Source organism: Equus przewalskii, chromosome 6 (genome assembly GCF_037783145.1).
Source record: "Equus przewalskii isolate Varuska chromosome 6, EquPr2, whole genome shotgun sequence".
In the NCBI taxonomy this organism is placed as follows: Eukaryota; Metazoa; Chordata; class Mammalia; order Perissodactyla; family Equidae; genus Equus; species Equus przewalskii.
The window spans coordinates 90,205,467-90,231,341 of record NC_091836.1 but is presented as its reverse complement, the minus strand read 5'-3'; the positions used below and the strand labels follow the sequence as shown (position 1 = coordinate 90,231,341).

The 25,875-nt window shown below is 39.3% G+C and overlaps 1 protein-coding gene across 1 annotated transcript; it reads left to right on the top strand.

Moving 5' to 3' along the window:
* Window positions 1-17,610: 17,610 nt before the first annotated feature.
* FANCF (FA complementation group F) lies at window positions 17,611-24,070 on the top strand. The gene has a single exon (XM_070624521.1). The coding sequence runs from the start codon at window positions 17,869-17,871 to the stop codon at window positions 18,946-18,948; it is 1,080 nt and encodes a 359-aa protein (XP_070480622.1). The 5' UTR covers window positions 17,611-17,868; the 3' UTR covers window positions 18,949-24,070.
* The last annotated feature ends 1,805 nt before the right edge of the window (window positions 24,071-25,875 follow it).

Sequence of the window (25,875 nt, the reverse complement as noted above, 5' to 3'; positions counted from 1 at the left end):
CAGTACGAGCGACAGACAAGGAGGACCCCAAGGTTTTTTGTGGAAGCAACTACAGAAGCTATGCTGCCATTTACTGAAATGGGAAAGACTTTGGGAAGAAGTTGTTGGGTTTGTTTTGCCTGATCTCATTTCAAGAAGAGAGGAAATTAGGTTTCTAGTTTTGGACAAGTTTGAGATGACTATTTCAAATCCAAGGAAAGTTATTGTGGGGTCAGTGGAGCCCAGAAAGATGGTGAATCAAAGATAACTGAGTCTTTTAAAAGCAAATCTTATGTGTATATACAAGTATTCAGTTGTCTCCATTCCTCCTTTTCTCACAAACACAGCCAGATTGTTTAAAGTCTCTCACATCAAATATTGGAGAATTGTTGAATAAAAGTAGAAATAATTTTCATTTTTAATCGTTTAGCTACCAGTTGTTGTGTAACTGTGAGGGAGACGGAGTCCACTACCAAATTGTGAAGTGAATCTGAATCCTAATGATGAGGATCCAGGCTGCCCCATGGAGAGAAGCCCAAGGTGACCTGCCCTACACACTGATCTATATCATCCTCTGGGAAGCATAGGTTGTCCTGACTTAATCCGGTCTGATTCTTAGCTAAAGTTATAGGACCACCTAATAACCAGACCCCACCTGCACTGATACCATTTTAAGGATTTTTTTCATGATCTTTCCTTTGTCTTGTAAAGAAATAACTCACATACCTATGCCTTACAAATTTAGCTCTAACCCTCAACACATTGCAGCTCTTACTGCCCATGGGTCCTATCCCCACGCTACTGCATGCTATTCTCTGAATAAAAAAGCACTACTGCCAGACCTTGAGAGTCCAAGAAATCTTTCTTTCAACTCCTTGACTCACCGAGCCCACATCACTAATAAAATATATTAGGAGTAATGAACGTATGGTTCTGGGCCAAGATTTGATGCTCACATCACTGGGCCGCCCCATTTGACAACAGAAGCCCCGCGGAGACAGCGTGAGGACATCGAGTGGTCACGACCCTGCAGGTTAGGAAAACAAAAGAGCCTCCTGTTCAAGAGGTAACCTACTGTTTTTCCCTTCCCTACTGCTTTCTCTGTTCTTTGCCATCGCCTTGTTTACATTTAGAGTTTATTCCGTTCTCTCTCTATATATGTTTTCTTCTTTTCTTCTTTGTTTTAGTCCAGGAAAGTGTAACATAGTGGGGTGTGGGGTTTGATTGGTTGTTTTTACATTGTCTTGACCCAGTTTTGAGGCCCTGGGTAGAGTCTGGTCAGTTCCCCTTCCAAAGTAGCCAGCTAAGTCCACATCCCCCCACTTCCCTCACTGGGCTCTCACTCTGAGCCACTATGCACCCACACTCGCCCTAATCTCCCTGGGGCCAAGTACCAGACAATCAGGGACAGTCCCTATGCCCTGGGGGCCCACTAAATTATTCAAATTAGCCAGTCCATAGAGATCTCTGGAAACCTAACTAACCCCCCCAGCTTTCCATATGGAAACTGCCCCCTTCAGCACTGGCTCGCTGTTACCCTCAGTGCAACCCTGTGAGGCTCTGCCTGGCAGCTTCTCTCCTTTGGAGCTATAACAAAGAGTTCTGACTTTCATCTGCACAGCGTCAGTATGTTTTGATGTGTCCTGCCATGAAAAAGACCTTTACATTTTATAAAACAGGAAGTAAGGGATGGAGAACTCAGTTTTTATCCAGACGATTTCCCTTCTTCGCCTTATTCACACTTCTAGAATTCCCCTCCTCTTATAAGACTACCAGATTCTTCCTGCTCCCTTGTCCTTCTCGCTCAAAACGTTCCTTCTCACTCTCTCCTCTCTATAGAAATACAGTGATCTACATCCCTGTGCTCATGAATTTCTGTAAGTCGTCTCAAAAAACATTGTAAAAGTAAAAACTAAAGAAAAGATATGAGTAAGAAAATATTAAAAGTTTATTAGAGGAAAAATGAAAATGTCTAGCCCAGGGTATAAAGCATGTAAGTGCTAGAGGTAACACCCACACACACGAGCGTCATGACAGACACCAGCAGTGGGAAGTAATAGGCAATAACCGTCTGAGATCCACTGTAACTTGAAGTGCCTTTGACTCTTTCGGCCATCAGCAATTCTCTCTAGCTCGTACATCATATAGCTCATAAACAAAGTATGGGCATGATTTCATGTGTTAATATTGCTTTACCACTTGGTCGTGGATTCATCAAAGCATAAGGCTTACTTCTAAATGCTGTTTACTTAAGTTTTCTTTTTTATTCCAGTAATTCTTTACAGTTTATTTGGGTTATACATGGTTCTTTTTTTTCTCCAACTTACGAACATTCTCTACATTCATTCAGTTTCTCCTTTACACAATTCTGTCCTGTTTTTCTTTTTCTTACATCAATCCTCTTTGTTTCAACAGATTTCTATTTTCAACCTTCTGTGCCTTAGGCAGATCTCCCTAATTGGGGCTGGTGTCCATCATGTGCGGAATTAAGCACAATAATGAGGAGGTCACCCAACTCCCTTCGTTAATGACATATGTTGTTGCAACTCATAAGGAGACTAGGAAAAGCTTCAAGTTTCAGAAAATATAGCCAAGTTTAAGATCCAAAAATCTAAGTCAAGAATCGAAGAGACGTCAACAACTGGTATATGCTGTGGTTTTACAGTTTGTGGAATTTATTGATGCGATTCCAAATTGTTTTGAAACATTTTTAGTTCCTTGCTCATGAATAACTTTGGTCTACAGTTTTCTTCAGACAATATGACGCCACATAAAGATATTTTTATTTTTATAAATAAGAACATTTCTATGAAATAATAGGAAGAAAGTATGATCCAAGAGGCACAGGAAATACAAAAACATACTTTAGACAAAATGTTTATTTAACACTCTTCCTCAGAATTATTAAATAATTTATAAAATCTCATATACTCAGCCTGAAATATTGCACTTTTTGCTAATTAAAATTTAATATTTAACCTTAAATATTTGTGCTAGACACACAGAAGTAAGGAAATAAAGCTAGGCTCTGTACCAAGAAAGAATGATTTACATTTTATGGTTTGGTTTAATTTCTTTGCTGAGCAAGCAGACAAGGCATTTATGAGGCCTGCCAAGCCATATATTAATTTTTTTCATTGAAACAGAGTTTGAAAGTGGAACCAAACTATGTATGGGAATTATACAGATGTCTTCATGAATAGAGACATTAATTTTTTCCAAAACAGACTGGCAATTTCCACAATTTGGAGTTTATGATTTCAATGAAGTACATTAATTTTTGTTTTTGTTCTTGTTTTTAAAGTTCTTTGTACCAATTTTGGAATTAAAGAGTAAATGGAGACTCTGATAATGTTTTTGGAATGCTTCTTGCCATATCACAAACTTCCCTCAGTCTTTCGATATTTTTTTATCATTTAAGAAATCTTTATTAAGTAACTAAGATAAGTACTGTGGGAATACAAAGATGAATTAGACACAACCTTTCCCTTGAAGAATTTCCCCTTGGTGAAGGAAACAGACATATGAAGAATTAGCCTAAAGTAGAATGAAATAAGGTCTAAATATAGACACAAAAGGTGGTCCCCAAGGGCTGGAACAGTGCCATAGTTTTTAAGTTTGCATGCTCCGCTTCGGCAGCCCTGGGCACGGATGGGTCACGGCTACTCATTAGGCCACACTGTGGCGGCATCCCACATAAAATAGAGTAAGATTGGCACAGATGTTAGCTCCGCAACAATCATCACATACACACAAAAAGATGTTCTACAGAAGAGCAAAGAGATGTAAGATCAGCACGTCTCTGGGAATCGGGGGTGGAGGGGTTGGGGTGGGGTTTGACCCTTAGAGGATAAGGTAGGAGAGTTGAGCCCAGGAATGGAGGTGTGAAAGTGTGCAGTCTTCAGGGAATGAGAGGTGGTCTGCACAGCCTGGGGGTTCAAATGAGAGAGGATAATAGTGGGGAGGAGGCTCTGATCAGATTGTAGATGGTCTTGAACCCCATACCAAGAAGTTTGGGCTGTTAATAGTATAACTCAAGTTTCAATTCAGTTAATTTTCTAACGGATTTGGTTACTAATTCCAGTGTAGGCATCACACAATCTATTTTTTTCTCTGATGAAAATGTTTATTTTCTAACCATGAGGAATAGCTGTATAGCTCTATGTTAACCATAACTCTTTATGGTCTACCTTTCAGTTTCATACTAAAGATTCAGGGAAATACTTCATATTGGGAAGGAATGTCTTCTTTATCAGGAAGAAATAGGTAACTTTTACATTATTTATTAATTATTTCTCATTATTTGGACCTATGAGTTACTTTGCAAGTTACTTTACACCGACTTAGAAAGAAAATTATTTAAATAATTTCAATTAGAGGGTTTAAAAATATTATTGGACCATTAAGTGGTCCAATTATTGTATTGGTCAATGACTGAAGTGGCCAACTATGGAACTGAGCATTTCACCCAAGTATCACCTAATGCTCTAGTTCCTATTGCCATGTAACAAAGCACCCCTGAGCTAGTGATGTAAAACCACCACCATGTGATTTTTTTTTAAAGATTGGCCCTGAGCAAACATCTGTTGCCAATCTTCTTTTTTCCTCCCCCTCCCCCTCCTCCTCCAACTTCTTCTTCTTCTTCTCCCAAAAGCCCTCCCAATACATAGTTGTATATTCTATTTGTAGGTTCTTCTGGTTGTGCTATGTGAGATGCTGCCTCAGCATGGCTTGATGAGCAGTACTAGGTCCGTGCCCAGGATCCAAACTGGTGAATCCCTGGGCCGCCAAAGCAGAGTGCACAAACCCAACTGCTCGATCACAGGGCTAGCCCCAATCATCATGTGATTTTGCCAAGGAACTCTATGGGAAATATCACACAGGGCACTGCAGAACGGCTTACCTCTGTCCCACAATGCCTGGGGTCTCAGGTGGGGAAACTCAAACAGTTTGGGATTGAAATAATCTGCAAGCTTTGTTGCTCACATATCTGGTGCCTGGGCTTAGATGACTGAGGGCTTCCCCATGTGAACTGGCCTTCTCACAGCATGGTGGCCAGATTCCTGGAGGGAGTGTTGCTAGAGGAATGTGCTGAGAGAACGCAGCCGAAGATAACCAGGTGGGAGCTGCCTGGCCTTTTAGGATCTAGCCTCAGGAGTCACACGCCATCCCTTCTGTTATGCATTACTGCTCAAGTTGGTCACAAGTTCATCCTCTCAAAGGGAGGAGGGTCGAATATTTCTGGGGCCATGTTTAAAAACCATACCCAGTATTGCAACCAAACTATGACTATTGACTATTTGAAGTTTTCTTCTCTCTTAGAGTGGGTCTTGCTGATGCAGACTCTACTTTATTAGTATATCCCTAGGACATAATGAGGCACATGGTTGGGGTTCAAAACGTATTAGTTGAAAAAACGAATATAGTATTTCTCAAATGCATCTTGCTCACCTCATTTTTTTCATATTGCCAGTCCTCATAGCTAGAATATTCTTTTCATTCTTCTGTGTACCAATTCATATATATGCACACCTTAATGAGAAAGAGGAAAATAACTCTCTAATATCAATTGTACATAGATGATGTACTAGTAATTGTGCCGGGTGCCTTGCAAACATGATGTCATGGAGTCCTCATAACAACTTTATGACAAATATCCTCTTTGTGGATGAAGGGACAGACTCAGCAAAGTTAAGTCACTTGCCTGAGGTGGACTTAAAAGCATCACTGGTATTAATCCCAGGTCTGTCTGCTTCCAAAGTGTTGTTGAGCTCCACAAACACTGAACACCAGCTAAGTATCAGTGATTGTGCTAGAAACAAAGGTACAAAGACTTAGCCCCTCCCCTTTAGGAGTTCAAAGTCAATGAAAAGAACTCTCACTGTCTAAGAAAGTGTGTATTCTTTCCACTCCATCATCTTGCATTCCTACAGCCCAGAAGGCACTGCAGAAAGTATTGCGGACATTAAAGATACAATTAAGACACAGTCATCCCATTCAAAAAGGTTAAGTTGGAGCTAAGATGCACATATTCCCCTGAACATGTAATTAGCCTGTGTGTTCTTGCCCTTTTTGTGGAGGAGGGGCTCTGTCCAATGGACTACTGAATCCTTGTGGTAGCAAAATGCCCAGCTTGGTGATGGATCCGAGGTTCACGTCACTAAACATTTGGATCATAAAAAGAACCTGACTTGCAGTACAAGGCAGAAAATAATAAATGACAATTAACAATCCAGTCATAAGTGTTATAGGAATCTGGAAGTGAAACAGATTACTTTCAGCTGGAGTTATCAGGAAAGACTCATAAAAGAGGTAGGATTTGATTTAGGTTTTGTAGTATAGAAGGAAGTATTTCATGTGAAGCAGAAGGGAAGACAACAATTCCAGGTGCAAGAAACATTAGACACAAAGAGGTTGAGAAAGAAAAGAACAAGACTGTTCGGGGATAGAAATGAGACTAGCTCAGTCAAGTTAGGGGTAAGGTGCATATTTTTTTAGGAAACATCATAATATAAAGCCTGCATATATTGCTGACTACTTCTGAGCTCCTATACTACACGAAATAATATTAGCTCTCTTTTTCTGAGTGCTTTGTATTCTGCAAAGCTGCTGAGTCTTATTCTGACCATATCTAGAAACAAATGACCAAAGAGAAAGAAAAAATGAAAGAAAGAAAGAGAGAAAGAGAGAGAGAGAGAAAGAAAGAGAGCAAGAGAGAAAGAAAGAGAAAGAAAAAGAAAGAAAGAAGGGAGAGAAGAAGGGAGGAAGGATATTTTAGAATTAGAAAGCTGTCTTGGCAGTGTGCAAACACAGCTTAACTAAGCCGCTTCCGAGGGATGGTGTATGAAGTAGGTTTTTGACTTCTGATTACCGTCTGAAAGAGATGCCATACAAAAACAATTTAAAATAGTTAGTCAAATGTCTTATGACTCTTTTTCCAAAATACCTTACCTTTCTCAGAACAAATTTTCCTTTCCGCAGTTTCAATTGCCTATTTCCTTTAACGTCGGGCCGTAAGTCCTTCCAATTTCCTATCATCCGGGTATCAGGGTATCAGATTAATATTCATAGTTTATGTTCTTCAATCATATACCTAATGAGATTACAAAATTCAAGAACACATAGATTTAAATACTCGGACTGCTAGAGCTTCAGTGCTAGATTTAGTGTGCTTTAGGGTCTAACAAGTAGAGAAGAGCAAGGGGAAATTTGGCAGCTAGTTTAGGCAAGAAAAGGTAAATTGATGCTAAAGCACACCGTAGAGATGATATTCAGTCATCCTGTTAAAATTAAATTAAGCTATTTTTTCTCTTTTACTAAATCTGTAAACAAGCTAATTGAAATCATCACATTGGAAAGCTAGAAGAGAACATAGTGTTCACCTTAATCATTTCTCATTAACAGAACTGCAGATATTAAATGATATTCTCCTGCTTGGGCAGAGGATAAGAACACCAAATTGTTTTTTCTCACTTAAATGAATAAAATCAAACACATATTGCTTTTTACAGCCAAAAAAAAAGAAAATGTTTTTGACCTAGAGAAAGTTAAGAACATTACACTTGTGAAAAGATTTCACTCTAAAATGGAACCAGAGGATATGAAATGGAGAATCTCACGCATCCGTCCTCAGAAGACTGGAACTTAAGAACCAAGAGACTGATTTCCTGTAAATGCCTGATTTACCTAAGAGAGAGAGACTCATCTTCTGACCAATGAACATACAACACAAATCTCTGCCCACTCTCGAGCCAATGAACTTACTGCTTGGTCTCTGGCTGGACTTCCTCCTCTTTGCACCCCTGGCGCATAAATACCGTCCGTGCTAAAGACTTAAGGGACTCGTCTGTAGCTTGGTAAAGCGTGAGTTGGCCGATTGCAATTCCTCTGCTCCTCCCCGGTAAACTCGATCTCTGATAATCTGATCTTGCGTCAGTTTACCTCTTTATTTAGTGTGACACACTTTAAAAGTTACGATTTTTACTAACAAAAATTTGTGCTATAAAATTTGACATTCTTTGCTTAAAATTATATCGCTGATTGTAACCCCTAACTTTGTAATATTTCAATAACATTATTATTTAGGAAAATATCTCTGAAAATTTTCTCAATGTTTCTCATTATATAGTCAAATTAAATCCACTACATATGTTTTTAAACATCTTACCTTTATTATTATCACTAATTTCCTCCTTCTACCCTACAATTCTCTCAGTAATTTTGTCTTGCTCTGAGCTCTTGGCATTTTCTGACAGGCTGAATTGTCCTGGAATACTGAAATGTCTTTAAATGGATCCAGGTACCACCAACATCCTAGTAACAGAGATGTTCCTCAGTTGTAGACATCTCCTTCTCTATGTCCAACATCAAAAAACAGATGAATGCCAAAATTATATCAACTAGGGGAAAGGTGAAGATGCATCATATTCTAAAGTGACAATAGGGGCTCTTCCTCACTGGATCTAAGTAAGAGTGTGTAAACTGATAGAAAATTACAACATTCATAGATCCACTCAAAAGAATAAAGGGAAAAGAAATATTAACTATGGCACTTTTGCTTCAAACTCCTCTCTCTCCCCTACATGGAGTGTTTCCCTCAAATCTGATGGAATATTCCCTTTAACGCCTCCCTTTCTACTTAAAATTTGCTAACTGATAAAAACATTACCAGAAAGAATTTTTGCATTCCAATAAAATGTCTCTGTGACATTGTGAATTTTGTTTTAATCACTTATTTCGGCCAGTTTATTTTGAAATGCTAGGAATCTTTGGGGAAAACGCTCCTTGACATTAATGATATTAACAGACTAGTACAATCTAAGAACTAAGATTAGGTCTGGAAGCTATTACAAACAAGAAAGTTTCTTGATACCTTTTCCACCATATTTGCTACTCAGTGAGAGAATATTAGTAAGAAAAATTAGATTCATCTATTACGTTTTTAAGGAAAATTTAAAACGAGTTTACATGTCTATAGATGTACTATAAACACATACTTTTCTTTGCTTTCCATTTCCTTAGCTTTATTTTTTTATATATTAATTCTCTTAGGACATTTCAGGTTATACGTCTGGAAACTTCAGCCATCCAGAAGAAAATAAGGTTGGGAAATAATGAAAAAAATGTGCTGAAAGAATTCACATAAAAGTTTTGGAGACTTGAAAATGGGAACAACAGACACTTAAAAAGTTATTGAACCAAAAAAAAGCCCTTCCTGGCAGGTACTTATATAGCAATATACTGATTACTGTGGGATAAAAATAAAGGCATCCAGACATTATTACACAGCTCTCCTCCGTGAAGTCAAACTTCTAATTTAAAGGTAAAGAGAGAGCCTGGTTCATATTTTTTTTCTTTCTGTTTTGGACATTAGGAAAAAAATCACCATTGTAAAAGAAAAATGAAATCTTAAAAATAAATTTAGTTCAATTATTTGGTTCAAGTATCCTCTTAGGAATTTCATCTCATTTATTTCTATACAAATACACACATATACACGGAGGAGGGTGTATAATCTGTGTATTGCTATATAGTGTCAAAACTATATATTTAATATTTAATTTATGTCAACATGAATTTCATCATTGTCCCTTATACATAGTTGTGTTTTTTTTGGTTTTTTTTGCCAAATAGGCGCCCAAGCAGTGGAAAAAATATAAAAGTCAGAGGAGCTTTTTCCAGTGAGATTAATTCAAGTATTTAAGTACTTTCCAATTATTAGCAATCCAAGAGCTATCAAGTTAAATGCTCAGATTCTGGGAAGTGAATTGGAGATTATTTAAGGAAGGGGAAAAATTCTTGTTTAAATTCTGCCTTTTGCATAATTCAATCCATGCTTTTAATAACTCAGCTTTCACCCAATCAAGATGTCTTCTGGAGTTACCACAGTATTCGCTAATTATCTGTTCTATAATTTAACGTGCTAATCCAGGGGATCCCAAAGATGTGAGGAATGACAGTAGGCTGCTATTAAGTTACAAATTCATAAGAATTCCCACTTAGCCATGTTTTGCCAGGAGGTTTTTTCTCTTTCCCAATTACTGGCATCAGTTGAAATCCACACCAATCCATGCTTTCCATTCCAAGGGCAGAGATTTCACCTATCAATTTCACAAGAAGCAGCGGAGTAATTTTGATCCTCCTCTCCATTAAGATCTATTGATTCTTCTTCAGAGAGAATTTTCAAGTCGGAGCACCCCCCTTCTCCTCACCCCTCCTTAAGCTTTCCTCTGGTACTTCCTTGGTGACACTGTCATTTTGTGCAGCTGGACTGTTGCAATATTTTTCTAGTGGATCTCCATTTCTAGCTAATCGTCCTAGCTGGATTCTACATCGCTTCCTAACAGATATGATCATGTCATTCTTGTGCTCTGAAATGGTCAATAGCATCTGAATGCCAGTTGAACACGGAGGACCCTATTCTTCAGCACAGTATTCCGAGATCCTCGCAATCAGGGTCTGTCTACGAATGCTTCTACCATTTCCCACACTAGACAGGAGATTTTCAGAATTATGGATTTCACCGATTTAATATCTATCTATGTAGATACCAATATATACATATATCTATACATGTATTACCCCCCACACACAAACATATGTTCTAAAGTAGGTTTCTAAGACAATAATGGCAAACTTTTTAATTTTTCCAAATAAAGAAAACACAAAATTACCATTTAATATACCATTACTTTATGAAGAAATGCTTTTTTCCCCTGACTTAAATGAATTACATTTGTGAAAACACTTCCCATTGTTCCGCCGTATATTCTTCACATATCATTGCAACAGTGATGACTTGGTCATAGATTGGCGGCAGTGGATGGCAATGACAGGCATTTGGGAGTCACTACACTAGACTCTCACCATCCCCTACACATACACTGATTGATAACATGTGACTCATGGACTTATGTTAATTATAAGAATGCCTGAGAACTCAAACAACTGTGTCAGTCAAGATGTTGGCAGGAAACGGGCACAGTCAACAGGGATTTTGAAAATAATTTAATAGAGCAATATTTACAGAGGTGTGGCCAGGGTTTCGGGAATCAATAAAGTATGTTAAAGCATCCCAGGATTAGCAACAGCAGGAAGTCCCTAGAGTAATAGGTGCTATCAAAAGCTCAGGGAGGCCTTGTAGAACTTTCGGAGGAAGGAACCAGAATCCTGAGGCCTCAGCGGAGAGCAGAGGAGGAAAAGCCCTACATCTCTCTCCTCCTGATTGCTCATTAATGTCTCTTGTTGGTCAATTGAGCAGCAAGCAAGGGGGCAAAGAGAGGAGGCTGACACAGTCAATGAGGATTAGGCCAGACTGCAGAGCAGGTTGAAGAAGGGAGACATGGATGGGGTGAAATGGGAGGTACAGATGGAGAATAACTAGCCACCTAACCTTCTTCCCATCTACTGTATTTATAGAAACTTAAGGTAGGCTAATTTAAATCATTGTGCACTTCTTTTTGTTCCTTTTCCTTTTTCTTTTAAGATTTTATTTTTTTCCTTTTTCTCCCCAAAGCCCCCCGGTACATAGTTGTATATTCTTCGTTGTGGGTCCTTCTAGTTGTGGCATGTGGGACGCCATCTCACCGTGGTTTGATGAGCAGTGCCATGTCCGCGCCCAGGATTCGAACCAACAAAACACTGGGCCACCTGCAGCGGAGCGTGCAAACTTAACCACTCGGCCACGGGGCCAGCCCCATTCCCTTTCCTTAGCTAAGTGTGTGGGAACGCCTCTTCAGAGCAGTGCCTTCCAACCTTTTCACTTTATGGCATACGGCTGTCTTCCGAAGAGGATTTTGGAGGCGTGAATGAAAGACTGGGTGAGAAAATTTCTTTTGCACTTTCTTTGTATGATAGGACAAATAGAGATGATTCTACATATTAAATTTATATGAAACTACTTCTCAACAACAGTTAAAACTCTGAAATTTTTAAAAGAGGAAATCTTGCTTCCATGATTTTTAAATAATTTTTATGTTTGAGTGATCAGTCACAATTCCTGATCAAGACTTACTTTAAGTTTTCTTCATATGCTTGAGAGTCACCATTGACTAGCAATGCTGTTGATAAAACAGGTGAAATCACTTACAGCCATTCAAAATTTACAAGAAAAGAGGTTATATTTACAGAAAAACTCTTCTTTTCTTATAAGGGCAATATAATGTTAAACCTAAGTATGATGATGCAAATGCATTTTGAATCCAAAGAAAATTTTTAGTTATCAAGTATTTCAAAGTTTTCACAAAGCCCTGATTTTCAGAATATGCATGCATTGCTAGGGCAGTCTTTCTGCTGCTAGCTTTGAGGCCACGTAAACTCACATATACTGCGAATGCAAAGGAGTATCTCAAATTTGTGAAAACAGTTTGGAGCCATCATCTAGACCTGGGCCTACAAGGAGATTCCATCCTTTAGTCCTGCCTCCACTACCTTCCTCTGAATTCACTAGGTCTGTGCCCTGTTCTTGGACATCTGGAACTCTTCCACTTACTTCCCGGGCCCCTTGTGCATGAGGGGTTGCAACGCATACTCACTCTAGCCACTGAATAGATGTCCAGGTGGTAGAGCATGTGTAAAGAAGGACCAAAGGATGGATAAGTAAACCCCTCTTAACTTCGGTAATGACTCTAGCCTCTGGACCACATGCAGCTGCCCCATGGCCACAGGAGATCAGTATCGTGGGCACACAATTGTAACCCTGTCTGCTGTACACTGATTGGGATGCTCAGGACCCGCAGAAAGATTTTCTTAGTTACAGTCAGTCAGCTTTTTGAAAACTATTCTAAAGGTAGGAAAGGTAAACGTGTGTTTTTATCCTATCTGCTATATAAATTTAACTTTTTTTTTTACTTTTTATTTTTTTGTGAGGGAGATTGGCCCTGAGCTAACATCTGTACCAATCTTTCTTCTATTTTCTATGTGGGTTGTCACCACAGCATGGCTTGACAAGTGGTATAAATCTGTGCCCAAGATCCGAACCTGTGAACCCGAGCCACCAAAGTGGAGAGCAATGAACCCAACCACTATGCCACCGGACCAGCTCCCAGATTTAATATTTTTGAGATTTGGTATGGGGTTCTATGGTCTAATCAGGGATTATAGTAGGTAAGACAGGGCCATTTGCTCCGGAAACCTAATTACTTGCCTAATTCCCCTATACTTGCCTAAAGTCCTCTATCCATTATAATTCATTTAATGAATGTTCCCCTTTTGTAACAGAAACCAGTGAAATGAAGAAACTTCGATTTTACTGAAGCAAATCCCATCAAGATCTATATTCCCCTTTCTCAGAAAGATAGATCGCATTATTGCCCAAAAAAATGGCAAATATGTCCGCAAAGTTTTCATGAGAAATCTCTCTTCAAAAGTTGTGCCAGCTTGCTTTCTATTGTTGCTACCCCTGTCTTGGATGAGGTAATGGAGTCAGGATCAGTTGGAATCACTGCCCATAATATTGACCCTCAGAGTGATTGTAAAAAGGTCCAAATATTTTCCTTCCAAGAGCCAGATTCCTGGATGAAGGAGAATCCTTCATGTCTGCCCCGCTTGAAGCTGTGGAAGCCGGGTCTGCTTGTTCACGTAGAAAAATATTATTTCAACACCCAGAGGGCTGAAATTAATGTGGTAATATGTGAATATAATGTTGTTCAGAGAAGAATAAAGGGACATCAGAATACTTTGTTTTCATTGCTCTCTCAGTTGCATAGTGTCCTATAATTTCTGGTTCATTGCATGTCTTAAAATAACCAAAAATGTAGGCCTCACCTAGAGAATGGAATCAGTTCAGTTTTTCTAGTCTTACTCCACTGAACAAGACTGTCTGAGAAGCCTCTTGGGACCAGGAGTGAACAGCGCAGCAAGAAGCTGCATCTTTCTTTGACAACATTTTCTCCACTACTGCCCATAAGGATGCTGGTGGTTGCCCTTTTATATCTGGGAGGAGAGGAATTTGGAGAAGACCTGGGAAGATGTATGCTTTGCAGGCTTATATATTATTGACAACAACGACAATAGCCAATGTTTATTGTTTATATGTGCCACACAGTGTTCTAAAGGTTTTGTATTGTTTGGGTGCTTTAAGCTGAAAGCAACAACAAATAACACTGAAACTAGACAAAAAACCCCAAAACCCACAAGAAACAATTGGTAATACGTAGGGTTATAATCCTACACGAGGTTACCTTGAGCCTTATCTTCATCCAAAGTATTCTTTGTGATTCTGAAATTCTCCTGGCTCCGGGAAGGAGATGGCTGTGGTAGCCTTGGTCTTCATAGAAGCATATCACAATATAAAGAGGAAGAGAGAAACCAGCTAAGAGCTAAAGAAGCTTGCCTGATATTCAGCTTGTATATACACACAGTCTATTACGACCATCTCTTCATATTCGCGAGTGTTCATGCACCACTGATTCTGAACAGTAAAAGTATTCTCTGAATCATCTAGGCCTAATTGATTGGAAGGGACTCACCTGGCCATTTCTGAACGAATTTCTGTCATTAGGAAATGCTGTACATTGATAAGCTTAAGAATGTGTTCCTAAATTAGTTACTGAATTAAGAGAGGGGTGGCATTGTTATTAGGCAAAGAGGGTGGGGTTGATGATAGAATGGATATTAAAAGACTGTCATAATATCAAGTATGGCATTTTACAATTATTATTTCATTTAATCTTCACCAGGACTCTATGAGGTAGGTTCTTTGTGAAAGCCTCTTTTTTTTCTCATTGAGGTCATAATAGTGTATAACATTGTGAAATTTCAGCTGTACATCATTACTTGTCAGTCATGATACATATGTGCCCCTTCATCCCTCATGCCTACTCCCTTCCCTCCTTCCCCTCTGGTAACCACCAATCTGTTCTAATCATGGACCACTAATCTTTGTCCATGTGTTTGTTTATCCTCCACATATGAGTGAAATGATACAGTGTTTGTCTTTCTCTGTCTGGAAAGCCTCTTTTTCTAATCCTTAGTTGTTTATGTTGCTTGACTCCTATGGTTTGAATGACATATTTTAACAAAATCTCCTGACCTTCAGCCTTCCATTCTCTCTGCTAATTTGCCATATCCCTGGAATTTAGGGATGCTAACCAAGAAGCAGGAGATTGGTCCTGGTGTTTGTAGTATATACTATACACGTTCATGTCCTTATATGTTTTACCTCATATTATTTCTCCCACCTGAATTGTCCTTTATTCCATCGATTGCTCAAAAGTTTGAGGCCTAAATGAAGTACCAGTCCTTTATAAAGCCTTCCTAGAACTCTCTGGTTGGTTTACAGCTAGTCTTCCAGAAAATCTTTCTTACAAGTTTTAAAATATATAAAATCTGGGCCAGCCCTGGTGGCCTAGTGGTTAAGTTCAGTGCACCCTGCTTCAGCAGCCTGGGTTCGGTTCCCAGGCACAGACCTACACCACTTCTCTGTCAGTGGCCATGGTGCGGTGGTCGTGTCTCACATACAAAAAGAGGAAGACTGGCAACAGATATTAGCTCAGGGCAAATCTTCCTTAGCAAAAAACCCCCACAAAAAAACACATACAATCTGATTTGCAGTATATTTAAGTGTTTTTGTGCCCCACCCTATCCCTGCTTCAAGAACGTAGGTTTCTTGAAGTGAAGGACCTTGTCATAATCATCTTTCAGTCCCTAATCTTTACATATAGTAGAAGCTTAATAAATATTCATTAAATGATGTTGAATTTATGGACACAGGACAAGATCTAAAGTCTTGGATTTTCTTTCTTGTAAAGGGGAAAAATTCATAGATAATGTGTTTCTTTAATGAAAATAGGCTAATGTGAAATATGTATAAATTTTTACATTGTAATGCTCAAGTAAGGATTTTACAAGAAAATTTTAAATAGTTAAGTGGAAAGACATGAAGCTGGAGAAATTAATCCGCACAATTCTTCCATCAGGTCTCACCCCGTCCTGAACTGAAGGCCACCTTATTGACTTCTCTCACCTCCTTGAATGGATTGGGCTTTCTTAACTCAGGCACCTGCAAATTAACTGTTCCCTTGACCTTGAAAACTTTTCTCAACACTCATCTTTGAGCTTTCAGACTAAAAGTCAGTTTCTTTTCTTTTTTTCTAATGTTTTATTTCTAGACTCCCGTTAAGAGATTTTTTTTTTTAAAGATTGGCAACTGAGCTAACATCTGTTGCCAATCTTCTTTTTTTTTCCCCCTTTTTCTTCTCCCCAAAGTCCCCCAGTACATAGTTGCATATTCTAGTTGTGGGTCCTTCTAGTTGTGACATGTGGGACGCCGCCTCAGCATGGCCAGATGAGCAGTGCCATATCCATGCCCAGGATAGGAACTGGTGAAACCCTGGGTGACCTAAGCAGAGCGCGCAAACTTAACCACTCGGCCACGGGGCCGGCCCCAAAAGTCAGTTTCTTAAAGAAGCCTTTCCTATCACCTAAGTCTTGCTGGCCTATCTCCATTATAGCCTGTCACATTTGAGGTTATTTGTTTAATGTCTCTCTTAAATATTAGGAAATGAACTCCTCTACCAGGACCAGGACTACGTTTATTTAATTTATTCCTAAATCTTACACTATGTGACATGAGTGCTCAAATAAGAATAAATACATAAATGAGTTAGCGAAGGCTGTACATTTGTTAAAGGCTGTGCTCATGTGACCCAGAGTTTCCAGTGGCCAAGACAATGCATTTTAGGGTACACAGTATCCTTAGGGTAAAATCAAGTAACCTCTTCAGGACCAAATAAGAGTTGGGCTAAGTGATAAATAGCAAATAATAAAACTGAATTAACAGCATAAGCACCACTGCTTTATTTATTCATTTTTTAAAAGCTGAGGGAATGCTCATTCTAATAAATGAAAAATGACTCTCCTCTTCAATTTCTCATCCCCTTTTTGTTAAAGCAAAGCAAAACAAAACACCAGTTCTGCCTATTTGTTAGAATAGTTTTGACTAGTGTCTCTGGGATTGGAAAGAAATTCAGCTTAGATGAGTTACCATGTCATCAGCTTCAGTAAGTTAGAAATCGTGGGGTTTTGGACAATGCAACTCCTAGGAGTGAGCAAATAAATATTTGTTGACGGCATACAAGAGTGAATGATCCAGATGACTTTCCAGAAATGGGTCCTTTTTCCTTTCCCCTCTTTCTTCCTGAAATCTCCAGCCACACATTGGTTTTTGTTATATGTTCTTAAGTGCCATTTGAGTGAAATAAGAGTCAACTAAGGTTGTTTTGAAAACAAAAAAATTGTGCAATTTTGAAATAAAATTTTAAGTCCCTTTAACATTTTCGTTAAGTATTCATCTCGAAGTTTTTTGTTTGTTTGATTCAATGTCTTTGGGGCTTCGCTTCTAATAATGAAAGAACAATGAGAAGGCCCCGAGTTTAACACAGTGCTTGGCATTCATTAATTGGAGGTCAGTACATTTTTACTAAACTGAACTGAAAACTTCACCTAATAGGTAACAGCATGTCTTATAGGCTAACGTAACAGCTTGTCTCTGGCGTTACCCGATTTTGATAAACCTCAACACACATTCTCTCGGGCAAAGCTCAGGAAATTTCTACTAGGGCTTATTTCTAAAACGAAAGGAAACACGGAGACTTCCGTGAAGCGCAGCATCGCGCACGTGGCTCCGGGAACCCTGCCTGGATGCTCTACATTTGTTTTCTCCTGTCCCGACAGCCTCCCCAATATCGGGGCTGAAAATGGAACCTTGGAGCCGCTTCCCCAGTTTAAATTTCCCGGAGTCAAGGTACCCGGATGAAAGCTGCTGCCAGATTGACAGGAACTTTGGCCAATAGCCTTGCAGCGAGGCGTATCATTTCGCGGACGCTCCAATCGGCACGCAGAGAGTCGCCGTCTCCCAGGTGGAGGCGGAAGTAAGGCCGGCGCGCCCCCATGGAGTCGCTTCTGCAGCAGCTGGCGCGCTTCTCGGAGGTGCTGGCCGTCTCGCGCACGCCGCACGTCAGCACCTGGGACCCCGCGACCGTGCGCAGGGCCCTGCAGTGGGCGCGCTACCTGCGCCACGTCCACCGGCGATTCGGCCGCCATGCCCGCATTCGCACGGCGCTGGAGCGGCGGCTGCAGAGCCAGTGGAGGCAGGACAGCGGGTCTGGGCCGGCGCCAGACCCGGGCCTGACGAACTTCCAGGCCCTGGGGCGCTGCGACCTCGTGCTGGCCCTGCGCCTGCTGCAGAACCGGGCCCTCAGGGAGGCCGTCTGGCACGCCCTGTTGCAGCAGGTCTTTCCCGGCCCGGGCGTGCCGGGCGCCGACGAGGAGACGCTGCAAGGCCGGCTGGCCCACCTGGCCCGCCGCCGGGCGGCGGTGCACGTGCTGCGCCTGCACGGCTACCAGGAGAGCCCGGTCGTGCAGGAGGACGCCCTGCTGAAGACGCAGGCCGAGCTGCTGCTGGGGCGCCTGCGGGAGCGGGCCGGCGCCCAGGCCGAGGGCCCCGGCGGGCTGCTGAGCGGCCTGTGGGAGCGCGGGCCCCAGGACAACTTCCTGAAGGTGCTGGCGGCCGCGCTGCTGCTGCCGCCGCCCAGCCCGCGGCCCCAAGAGGAGGAGACGGGGCCAGGCACCCCCAACACGCCCGGAGAGGGGCACCATGAGCTGCTCCGGTGGCTTCTGGGCAAGGCGGACATCCTGGCTGCCTTTTGCCGCCGCCTCCCCGCCGGCGTTGTCGCTGGGGTGGCAGGCCGCCACCCCGAGCTCTCCCGGGTCTACCTGGGCCTGCTCGCGGACTGGGGGCGCCATCTGCACTACGACCTGCAGCGAGGCGTCTGGGTGGGAGCGGAGTCCCAGGCCGTGCCCTGGGAGGAGCTGTACGGCCGGTTTCAAAGCCTCTGCCAGGCCCCGCCGCCTCTGAAGGATGAAGTTCGGACTGCGCTGGAGTCCTGGAAGGCGCAGGATGGAGATTTCGAGGTCCCTGGGCTTAGCATCTGGACAGACCTGTTGTTAGCTCTTGGGACTGGTACATGACGTTGCATTTGGGAAACGACAAGTTTGAGGTCTCAGCCCAGGCCCCAATTGTCTTTGCGCCACGTTCTGTTATTGATTATTCGAATAGATGGTTTACAAAATTAAAATTCCAGTGTTCCCACCAAATCTTTACTTTTATGTGTCCAAAATAATTTTGGTGCTAATTTACAATAGGTGTATTTATAATTCAGAGTTATAAATATCTAAAGTAACTAGAGTGCCATAGATTTTCCGGATGGAGGAGGTGACATTGGAAATATCCTACTTAAAGCCATAAAATTAACAATAGTTTGCTTTTTAGAAGACCCATTTCTAAGAATGCCCCAAACAAGGTACTTTTCAAAGAAAAAGCAGCTTTAAAGTGACAAACAAGACACCTTTGTTCTATCGGTATGTTTTACTTTTCTAGGATTTTCCCACCCGAGTAGTGAACAGTTTTTAACCAACGACTGTTGTCAGAAATGTTGGTTTGAAAAACTAACTGGCCTATTTGGAGTTTAAACCCTAGACTTTGGCCCTGTTAACATAATGTCCTAACCGATTAACCAACATCAACATGTATTAAAATTGTGTTACTCAGAAAGTTTGTTCCTCATTTCTGCAACTTACTGCTCTGAAATGGAAAGACCAAACAGTACTTTAAAGTATTGACTTAAGGACAGGAAAAAGATTGTTTAAAGCATGGTAAATACAAATACATGCCTTTGGATATTAACTTTGCATTTGATGGTAAAAGAATCAAAACCAACTTCTGAATTAGAGACCCAGATTTCGGTGCCTCTTCTGCCGTAGACTAGGTTAAGAAGTCACAACCTTGATGTTGCAGTTGCCTCATACGTTAAATGAAGTGTTTAGACTAAAATAGTTATATTCCCTTATTTTCCCTTGGTGACTGCCCTCTGGGGACAGTTTAGAATATTTGGCATGTGTAGCAATCTAATTTTGTGAGTTTACCCAGATGCTCCACAACTGGCAGAGTGATTCCCGATCACCAAACTTAAGAAAAATTTATTAAGAAAACTTAAGAAAATTGATGCGTTTTTGTTAGGGGGATATAATTTCCATTCATTAAGATATTTTTGTCCATATCCAAGTTAGTTGGTAGCAAGATTCTTTGGAAAACATTGATAATCAGAAAGTTAATTTCTAATTCCAGCAATGGAATCAGAGCAAAGGAGTTGTATAATCTTGTAGAACTTTTAATTCTGTAGTAGAACTTGGAGTAAGCTACTGTTCCACTAGTAAGTACACTTTTCTAGATGATCCTGGGTTAACACCAGCAAGTTCTTACTTCCTGTAGCCTGATTCCTTTTTCTAGCTCTAGGCCATGTGGACCATTCTTTAGGTTGCATTTGCCATTAATGCAAGAAGAAAGACAATTCCTTCTATCACTTACATAAAGTCTTTTTTCAGGAAACATAAGCCATTGAAGAGTTCTACCCTAGCAGGTCCTAATATTGGCTCATAACCCTAAACTTTAGTTTTAGAGAATGACAATTTGTAAGCTTATTCCCGTATTTCTGTAGCTACACTGCACACTCTATTTATTTATTTATTTTGTGTGGAAGATTGGCCCTGAGCTAACATCTGTTGCCAGTCTTTCCTCTTTTTGCTTGAGGAAGATTGTCGCTGAGCTGCATTTGTGCCAGTCTTCCTCTATTTTATGTAGGATGCCACCACAGCGTGGCTTGACAGGCAGTGCTAGGTCCACGCTGAGGATCTGAACCTGCAAACCTTTGGCTGCTGAAGCGAGCACTCAAACTTAACCACTACACCCCTGGGCCAGCCCCTGCATACTCTTATTTAAGATAAAATGACAAAAATTGATATAGATGATAAAGAAAATTTTAAAATATGTTTTTCTGCTTACTATATTTTAGGCTCCATGCTATGTTCAAAACATAGATAATCTTATTTAATCTTCACACCAAGACTGATCTTATAAATCAGGATATAGGCTAAAAGAGATTAAGTACAATGCTCAAGGGCATGCAGAAAATCAGCAAGGTGAGAGCAGAAGCTGTATCTTGATTTTTTTTACCCCAGAGCCGAGCACAGTGCCTGGACGTGGTAGCTGCTCCAAATGCTTGAATACATGAAGCCAGGACTAGAACCTTAATCTGTATTCTTTATCTTATTTTAAACAAAATTAAAGATGTGAAAGATGCTATTGAGTCTAGTAATAATCTTATTATCCCTCTAGGAATCTATGTCTAGGTGGAAAAATGAGAGGAAGGAATGGGAAATTGAATAAAAATTTGAGCTTCTCATGAGCTAGCAGATGAAATGACTGCACGTCTGTCGTTTCCTGTTAGAATATTCAAGGACAAATATCTCGGTGCTCTCTTAGAACTACTCTTGGGCTGATTGTATATTTATTGAGTATTTTAGAATATTTCGAAACTAACTGCTGTTGTCTGGCTGTTTATTAAGGTTCTGATTCTAGTGGGAAAGATTGGTTTCTAGTGAATAAATAAGGCTTTGCATTTGTATGGTGTCTTATAGTTTACAAAGTTCTACAGTTAGATCATCTTAGCAGAACGTCTTAATATAACTGTAAGACGGCACTGTGCTGTGAGCTTCACAGTTTATTCATCAAGGAGCTGATAGCATAGTGATTTGTCCAGCATTGTATGGCTCTTAGGTGGTGAAGTCAACAAGGATCTGGATCTTTTCTAACTTGTTAGCTTCACACAATTTTTTTAGGGAGGTGGGTTGGTGATTTGAAAACTAATATTGAATTAAAAGGTCCATATCACCACTTTATACTCTAACACAGGGCCTGGCACACAAGAGGCATTATACTTGTTGAATATTGTTTAAATTTGGGCTATTATCTACTGTTGTAACTTTTACCAAGTTATTTCACTCTCTAAATCAGAGTTTATTCATCTATAAAATGGAAAAATTCCACCTTTTCTAACTACTTAATATAATTAAGGATAAAGTTAAATATGAATATGAAAATGATGTCAGAAGTTATAAACAGGCAGATTCACTTATTTTATCTTTAAATTTGTAAACACATAAATAAATGTTTGTAAAATATGATCCACACTTTATTAGTATTCATGAAAAGCAGCTGTGCATGAAGGTATAATAAGAACTAAGAAAGATTCATCATTAAGATTTGACTATTAAGATAAATTTAAAAATAAAACAAGGTTGGAAGTTTAATATTTTAAATACACTTTTATTGGATAAATAATATGATAATAGTATTAAAGGAATATCCTGTTACCTTGGCACTATTTTTGTTTTTGTGTATTCCTTTCCATCTTTTGGTCATATGTCTGCTATTTCCATAGCTATACTAAATGTACTTACCATTTCTAGATTTTCTAAAGTTATAAAATATTTTCATGTTTAGACTTTAAAAATAAAAAGGAAAATATGCTCCTATTGCAGAGTAAGTCCTCAGTAAATGCTGCTTGAACGCTTTTCCTACATGTAATGAGATGAAAATGTTGAGGTCTTTTCCCACTTTTATTATGTTTAACGTTTTTAATGATACTTTGTCATTGCATTTCTGGGATACACAACTTAGTCAGATGTATTAACTTTTCTTTTTTATTAAAGCATTTTTTTTTTTTTAGATTTTTTAAAAATTTTTTCCTTTTTCTCCCCAAAGCCCCCCGGTACTTAGTTGTATATTCTTTGTTGTGGGTCCTTCTAGTTGTGGCATGTGGGACACTGCCTCAGCGTGGCTTGATGAGCACTGCCATGTCTGCGCCCAGGATTCGAACCAACGAAACACTGGGCAGCCTGCAGCAGGAGCGTGGGAACTTAACCACTCGGCCACGGGGCCAGCCCCTGATATATTAACTTTTTAATACATTTCAATTCAGTTTACATTTTGTTTAGATTTTTGATTCTGAGTTCATGAGTGAGATGGACCTATAATTTTTTATTCTTACGTTTCTTCTATTTGAAATTAATCCCAAGATTATATTGGCCACATAGAATGAATTAGGGACTATTCTGCTTTTTCCTGTTCTCTGTAAGAGTTCTATACAATTGGAATGATCAGTGTCTTGAGAGTTTTGTAGAATTATCCTCAAATACAATCTGAACCTGATTTTTTTTTAATTGAATGACTTAATTACAATTTCAGTTTCTTTAGTGGTTGTTAGAGGTGTTCACGCTTTCTGTTTCTTCTTAAGTCAGTTTTAGTAAGTTACATTTATCTCAAAATTTATTTCATCCAAGTTTTTAAATTTATTGGAACAAAGTTGTTTCTTACCTTTTTATCACTAATATTTTCTTACCTTTTTTTAATCACTGGTGTATCTGTAATTCTGTTTTTCTTTATGCTTTATTTCCTTATTTTCTGTCTTTGCTTTTCCTTGGTTCGTCTCCCCAGATGTTATCTACTACATAATTTTTGCTAGTGAACTAACACTTTATCTCATTTTTTTCTATTTCAAAAATTTTTGCTCTTACTTTATCTATTTTCTTCTTTGCTTTTATTCTGCTCTTCTTTCCTCACTTCTTAAGCAAAGACTTTTAGTTCATTTGTAACTTTGCTCTGTTTTTTATTATATTAGCATTTAAATTGTCCTCTAAGTTCTGCTTTCACTGCAAGTCTCATATTTTGATTTGTAGCATTTTCATTATCATTCAGTTCTAAGTATTTATGGTTTAGTTTCCACTATGATTTCTTCTGTAATCCATGAATTATTTAGAATCATTTTGTAAATTCCTCAATGAATAAAGATTTTTAGAAAATTATCTTTTTGTTACTCTTTTCCAAATTAATTTGATTTTCATCAGAAAATGTAGTTTATATTACACTGAATCTTTAATATTTATTGAGACTCAGTTTATTGTCCAAATAAGTGGTCAATTTTTGTAAATGTACCACATGTACTTGAAAAGAATGTGTTTTCTCTAATTTTGTGACACAATTCTATGTATGTTTTGAAAATTAACTTTGTTAACATTTTGTTCAATTATTCTGCATATTTACTAATTTTTTTCTGTGTGTCCTATGAAATAAATGAGTCAGCAGTGTTGAAATTCCTCACTATCATCCTGGTTCGAGAAATTTTATCAATTGTTTTATGTATTTTGGGCAATTTTATGACATGCAAACAAATACAGAATGGTTACATCATCTTAATGAGTTGAACTGTTTATTTTGTAGTGACTACCTTTCTGCTTTAAAGTCTAGTTTTTCTATTATTATTTCTTTTTTTGTTTTCTAAAGATTGGCACCTGAGCTAACAATTGTTGCCAATCTTCTTTTTTTGCTGCTTTTTCTCCCCAAATCCCCCCAGTACATAGTTGTATATTTTTTCTTAGTTGTGGGTCCTTCTAGTTGTGGTATGTGGGACGCCGCCTCAATGTGGCCTAATGAGTGGTGCCATGTCGGGGCCCAGGATCCGAACCTCGAAACCCTGGGCTGCCGAAGTGGAGTGTGGGAACTTCACAGCTCGGCCACAGGGCTGGCCCCCTCTATTATTATTTCATTGTTAATATGATTGGACTTTTCTCTGCTACCCTACTTTGTGCTTTCTGTTTGTCTTGATTTTCTGTTTCATTTCTCTCTCAGCTCTTTTTCATTGACTGAATTGTTGTTTGTCTTATTCCATTTCTCCCTCTACCACTTGGGATGCTATATTCTATACCTACACTCTTACTCTTGAAACTTTTACCACTTTTAATTTAAAAATACCTGAAGTTAGTCAATATCTTAATCTCCCTTCCTAACAATACAATAGACCTTGGGATTAACTCTGAAGTCCCAACTCTCAAGTTATTAATTTATCCAGTGTTTTAGTTTTGTTCTTTTCAAGGAAAAATCCAACAAATTATAACACCATAATTAATGTTTTATAGAGAAAAGCGCATTTTGATTTTCCCACATGTTTAAAAATCCCGTGTCCCAGTGCGTCTCAGACCTTCCCCTGGGATCAATTTCCTTATTGTTTTTTAGGGATTCCCCTGGAGAAGTTCTCTTGATGGTAAACTTTTTTGGTTTTTATCTAAAAATATCTTGTCAACATTCTTGGAAGATAATTTTGCTGTGTACATGTTTTTAGTTTAACCTGTTAAAGATAGTAATTCATTCTTTTCTGTTTTCCATTGTTGATATTAAAAAAGCTGTTGTCAGTCTACATGTAGTTTTCTTCTAAGTGATCTCTTTCTGGTTTCTTTTAAGATAGTTCTTCCTTCATTAAATGCAGACACTACACTATATACGACTGTGAATTTCTATGTTTTCCTTGCTTGTTATGTGTTGTGTTTCATTTATCTATGGATTTGTGTTTTTCTCTGTTCACTTTTTCTTCCAATGTTTCCTTTCCTCCACTTTTTCTGATCTTTCCTGTGACTCTGATCAGGCCTGTGTTATATCTTCTCATGCTACTCTTATATCCTATAACCTCTTTTTCATAGTTGTTATCTCCTTATCACTCCATGCTAGTGTGGAAACTGCTGTTATCTCCTAGGGTTCATTTCCCCATCTTCATTTTAGTAATAATATCTCACCCCTAAGTTTCAGCTAGAAATGGCCATCCTACTTGAAGGGTAAATTTCCCAATTTCTCTTGCAGTTATGTGTGGCCATACACAAGGATTTGACCACTTGTATATAAGAAAAAGTGATATGCACAACTTATTCATACTCTAGAAATATGAAATCATTTGCCCTAATGCTGTTTCTCCCTTCAAATGGGCTGGAAAGTCAGTGTGGTGCTAGTGAGCCACCTTGAATCCTATGGCTGCGGAGAGCTGGAACAACTGCTGTAGACGAAGAGGAAGCCACGTGCTCAGGAGGGCAGGACAGAGCCTGCCTTCCCAGCTTGTCTTGTTACATGGAAGAGAAATACTCTTTACACTTCTCTCTTTTCTAGATGACTGTTTTTGCGTGTTGTCCCAGTGACTTTGCCTATATCCGTGGTTGTATTAGTATATTCTTCTTAAT

Coding starts and splice junctions, on each gene's coding strand:
- FANCF (XM_070624521.1), top strand. CDS start 17,869: ATGGAGTCGCTTCTGCAGCAGCTGGCGCGCTTCTCGGAGGTGCTGGCC.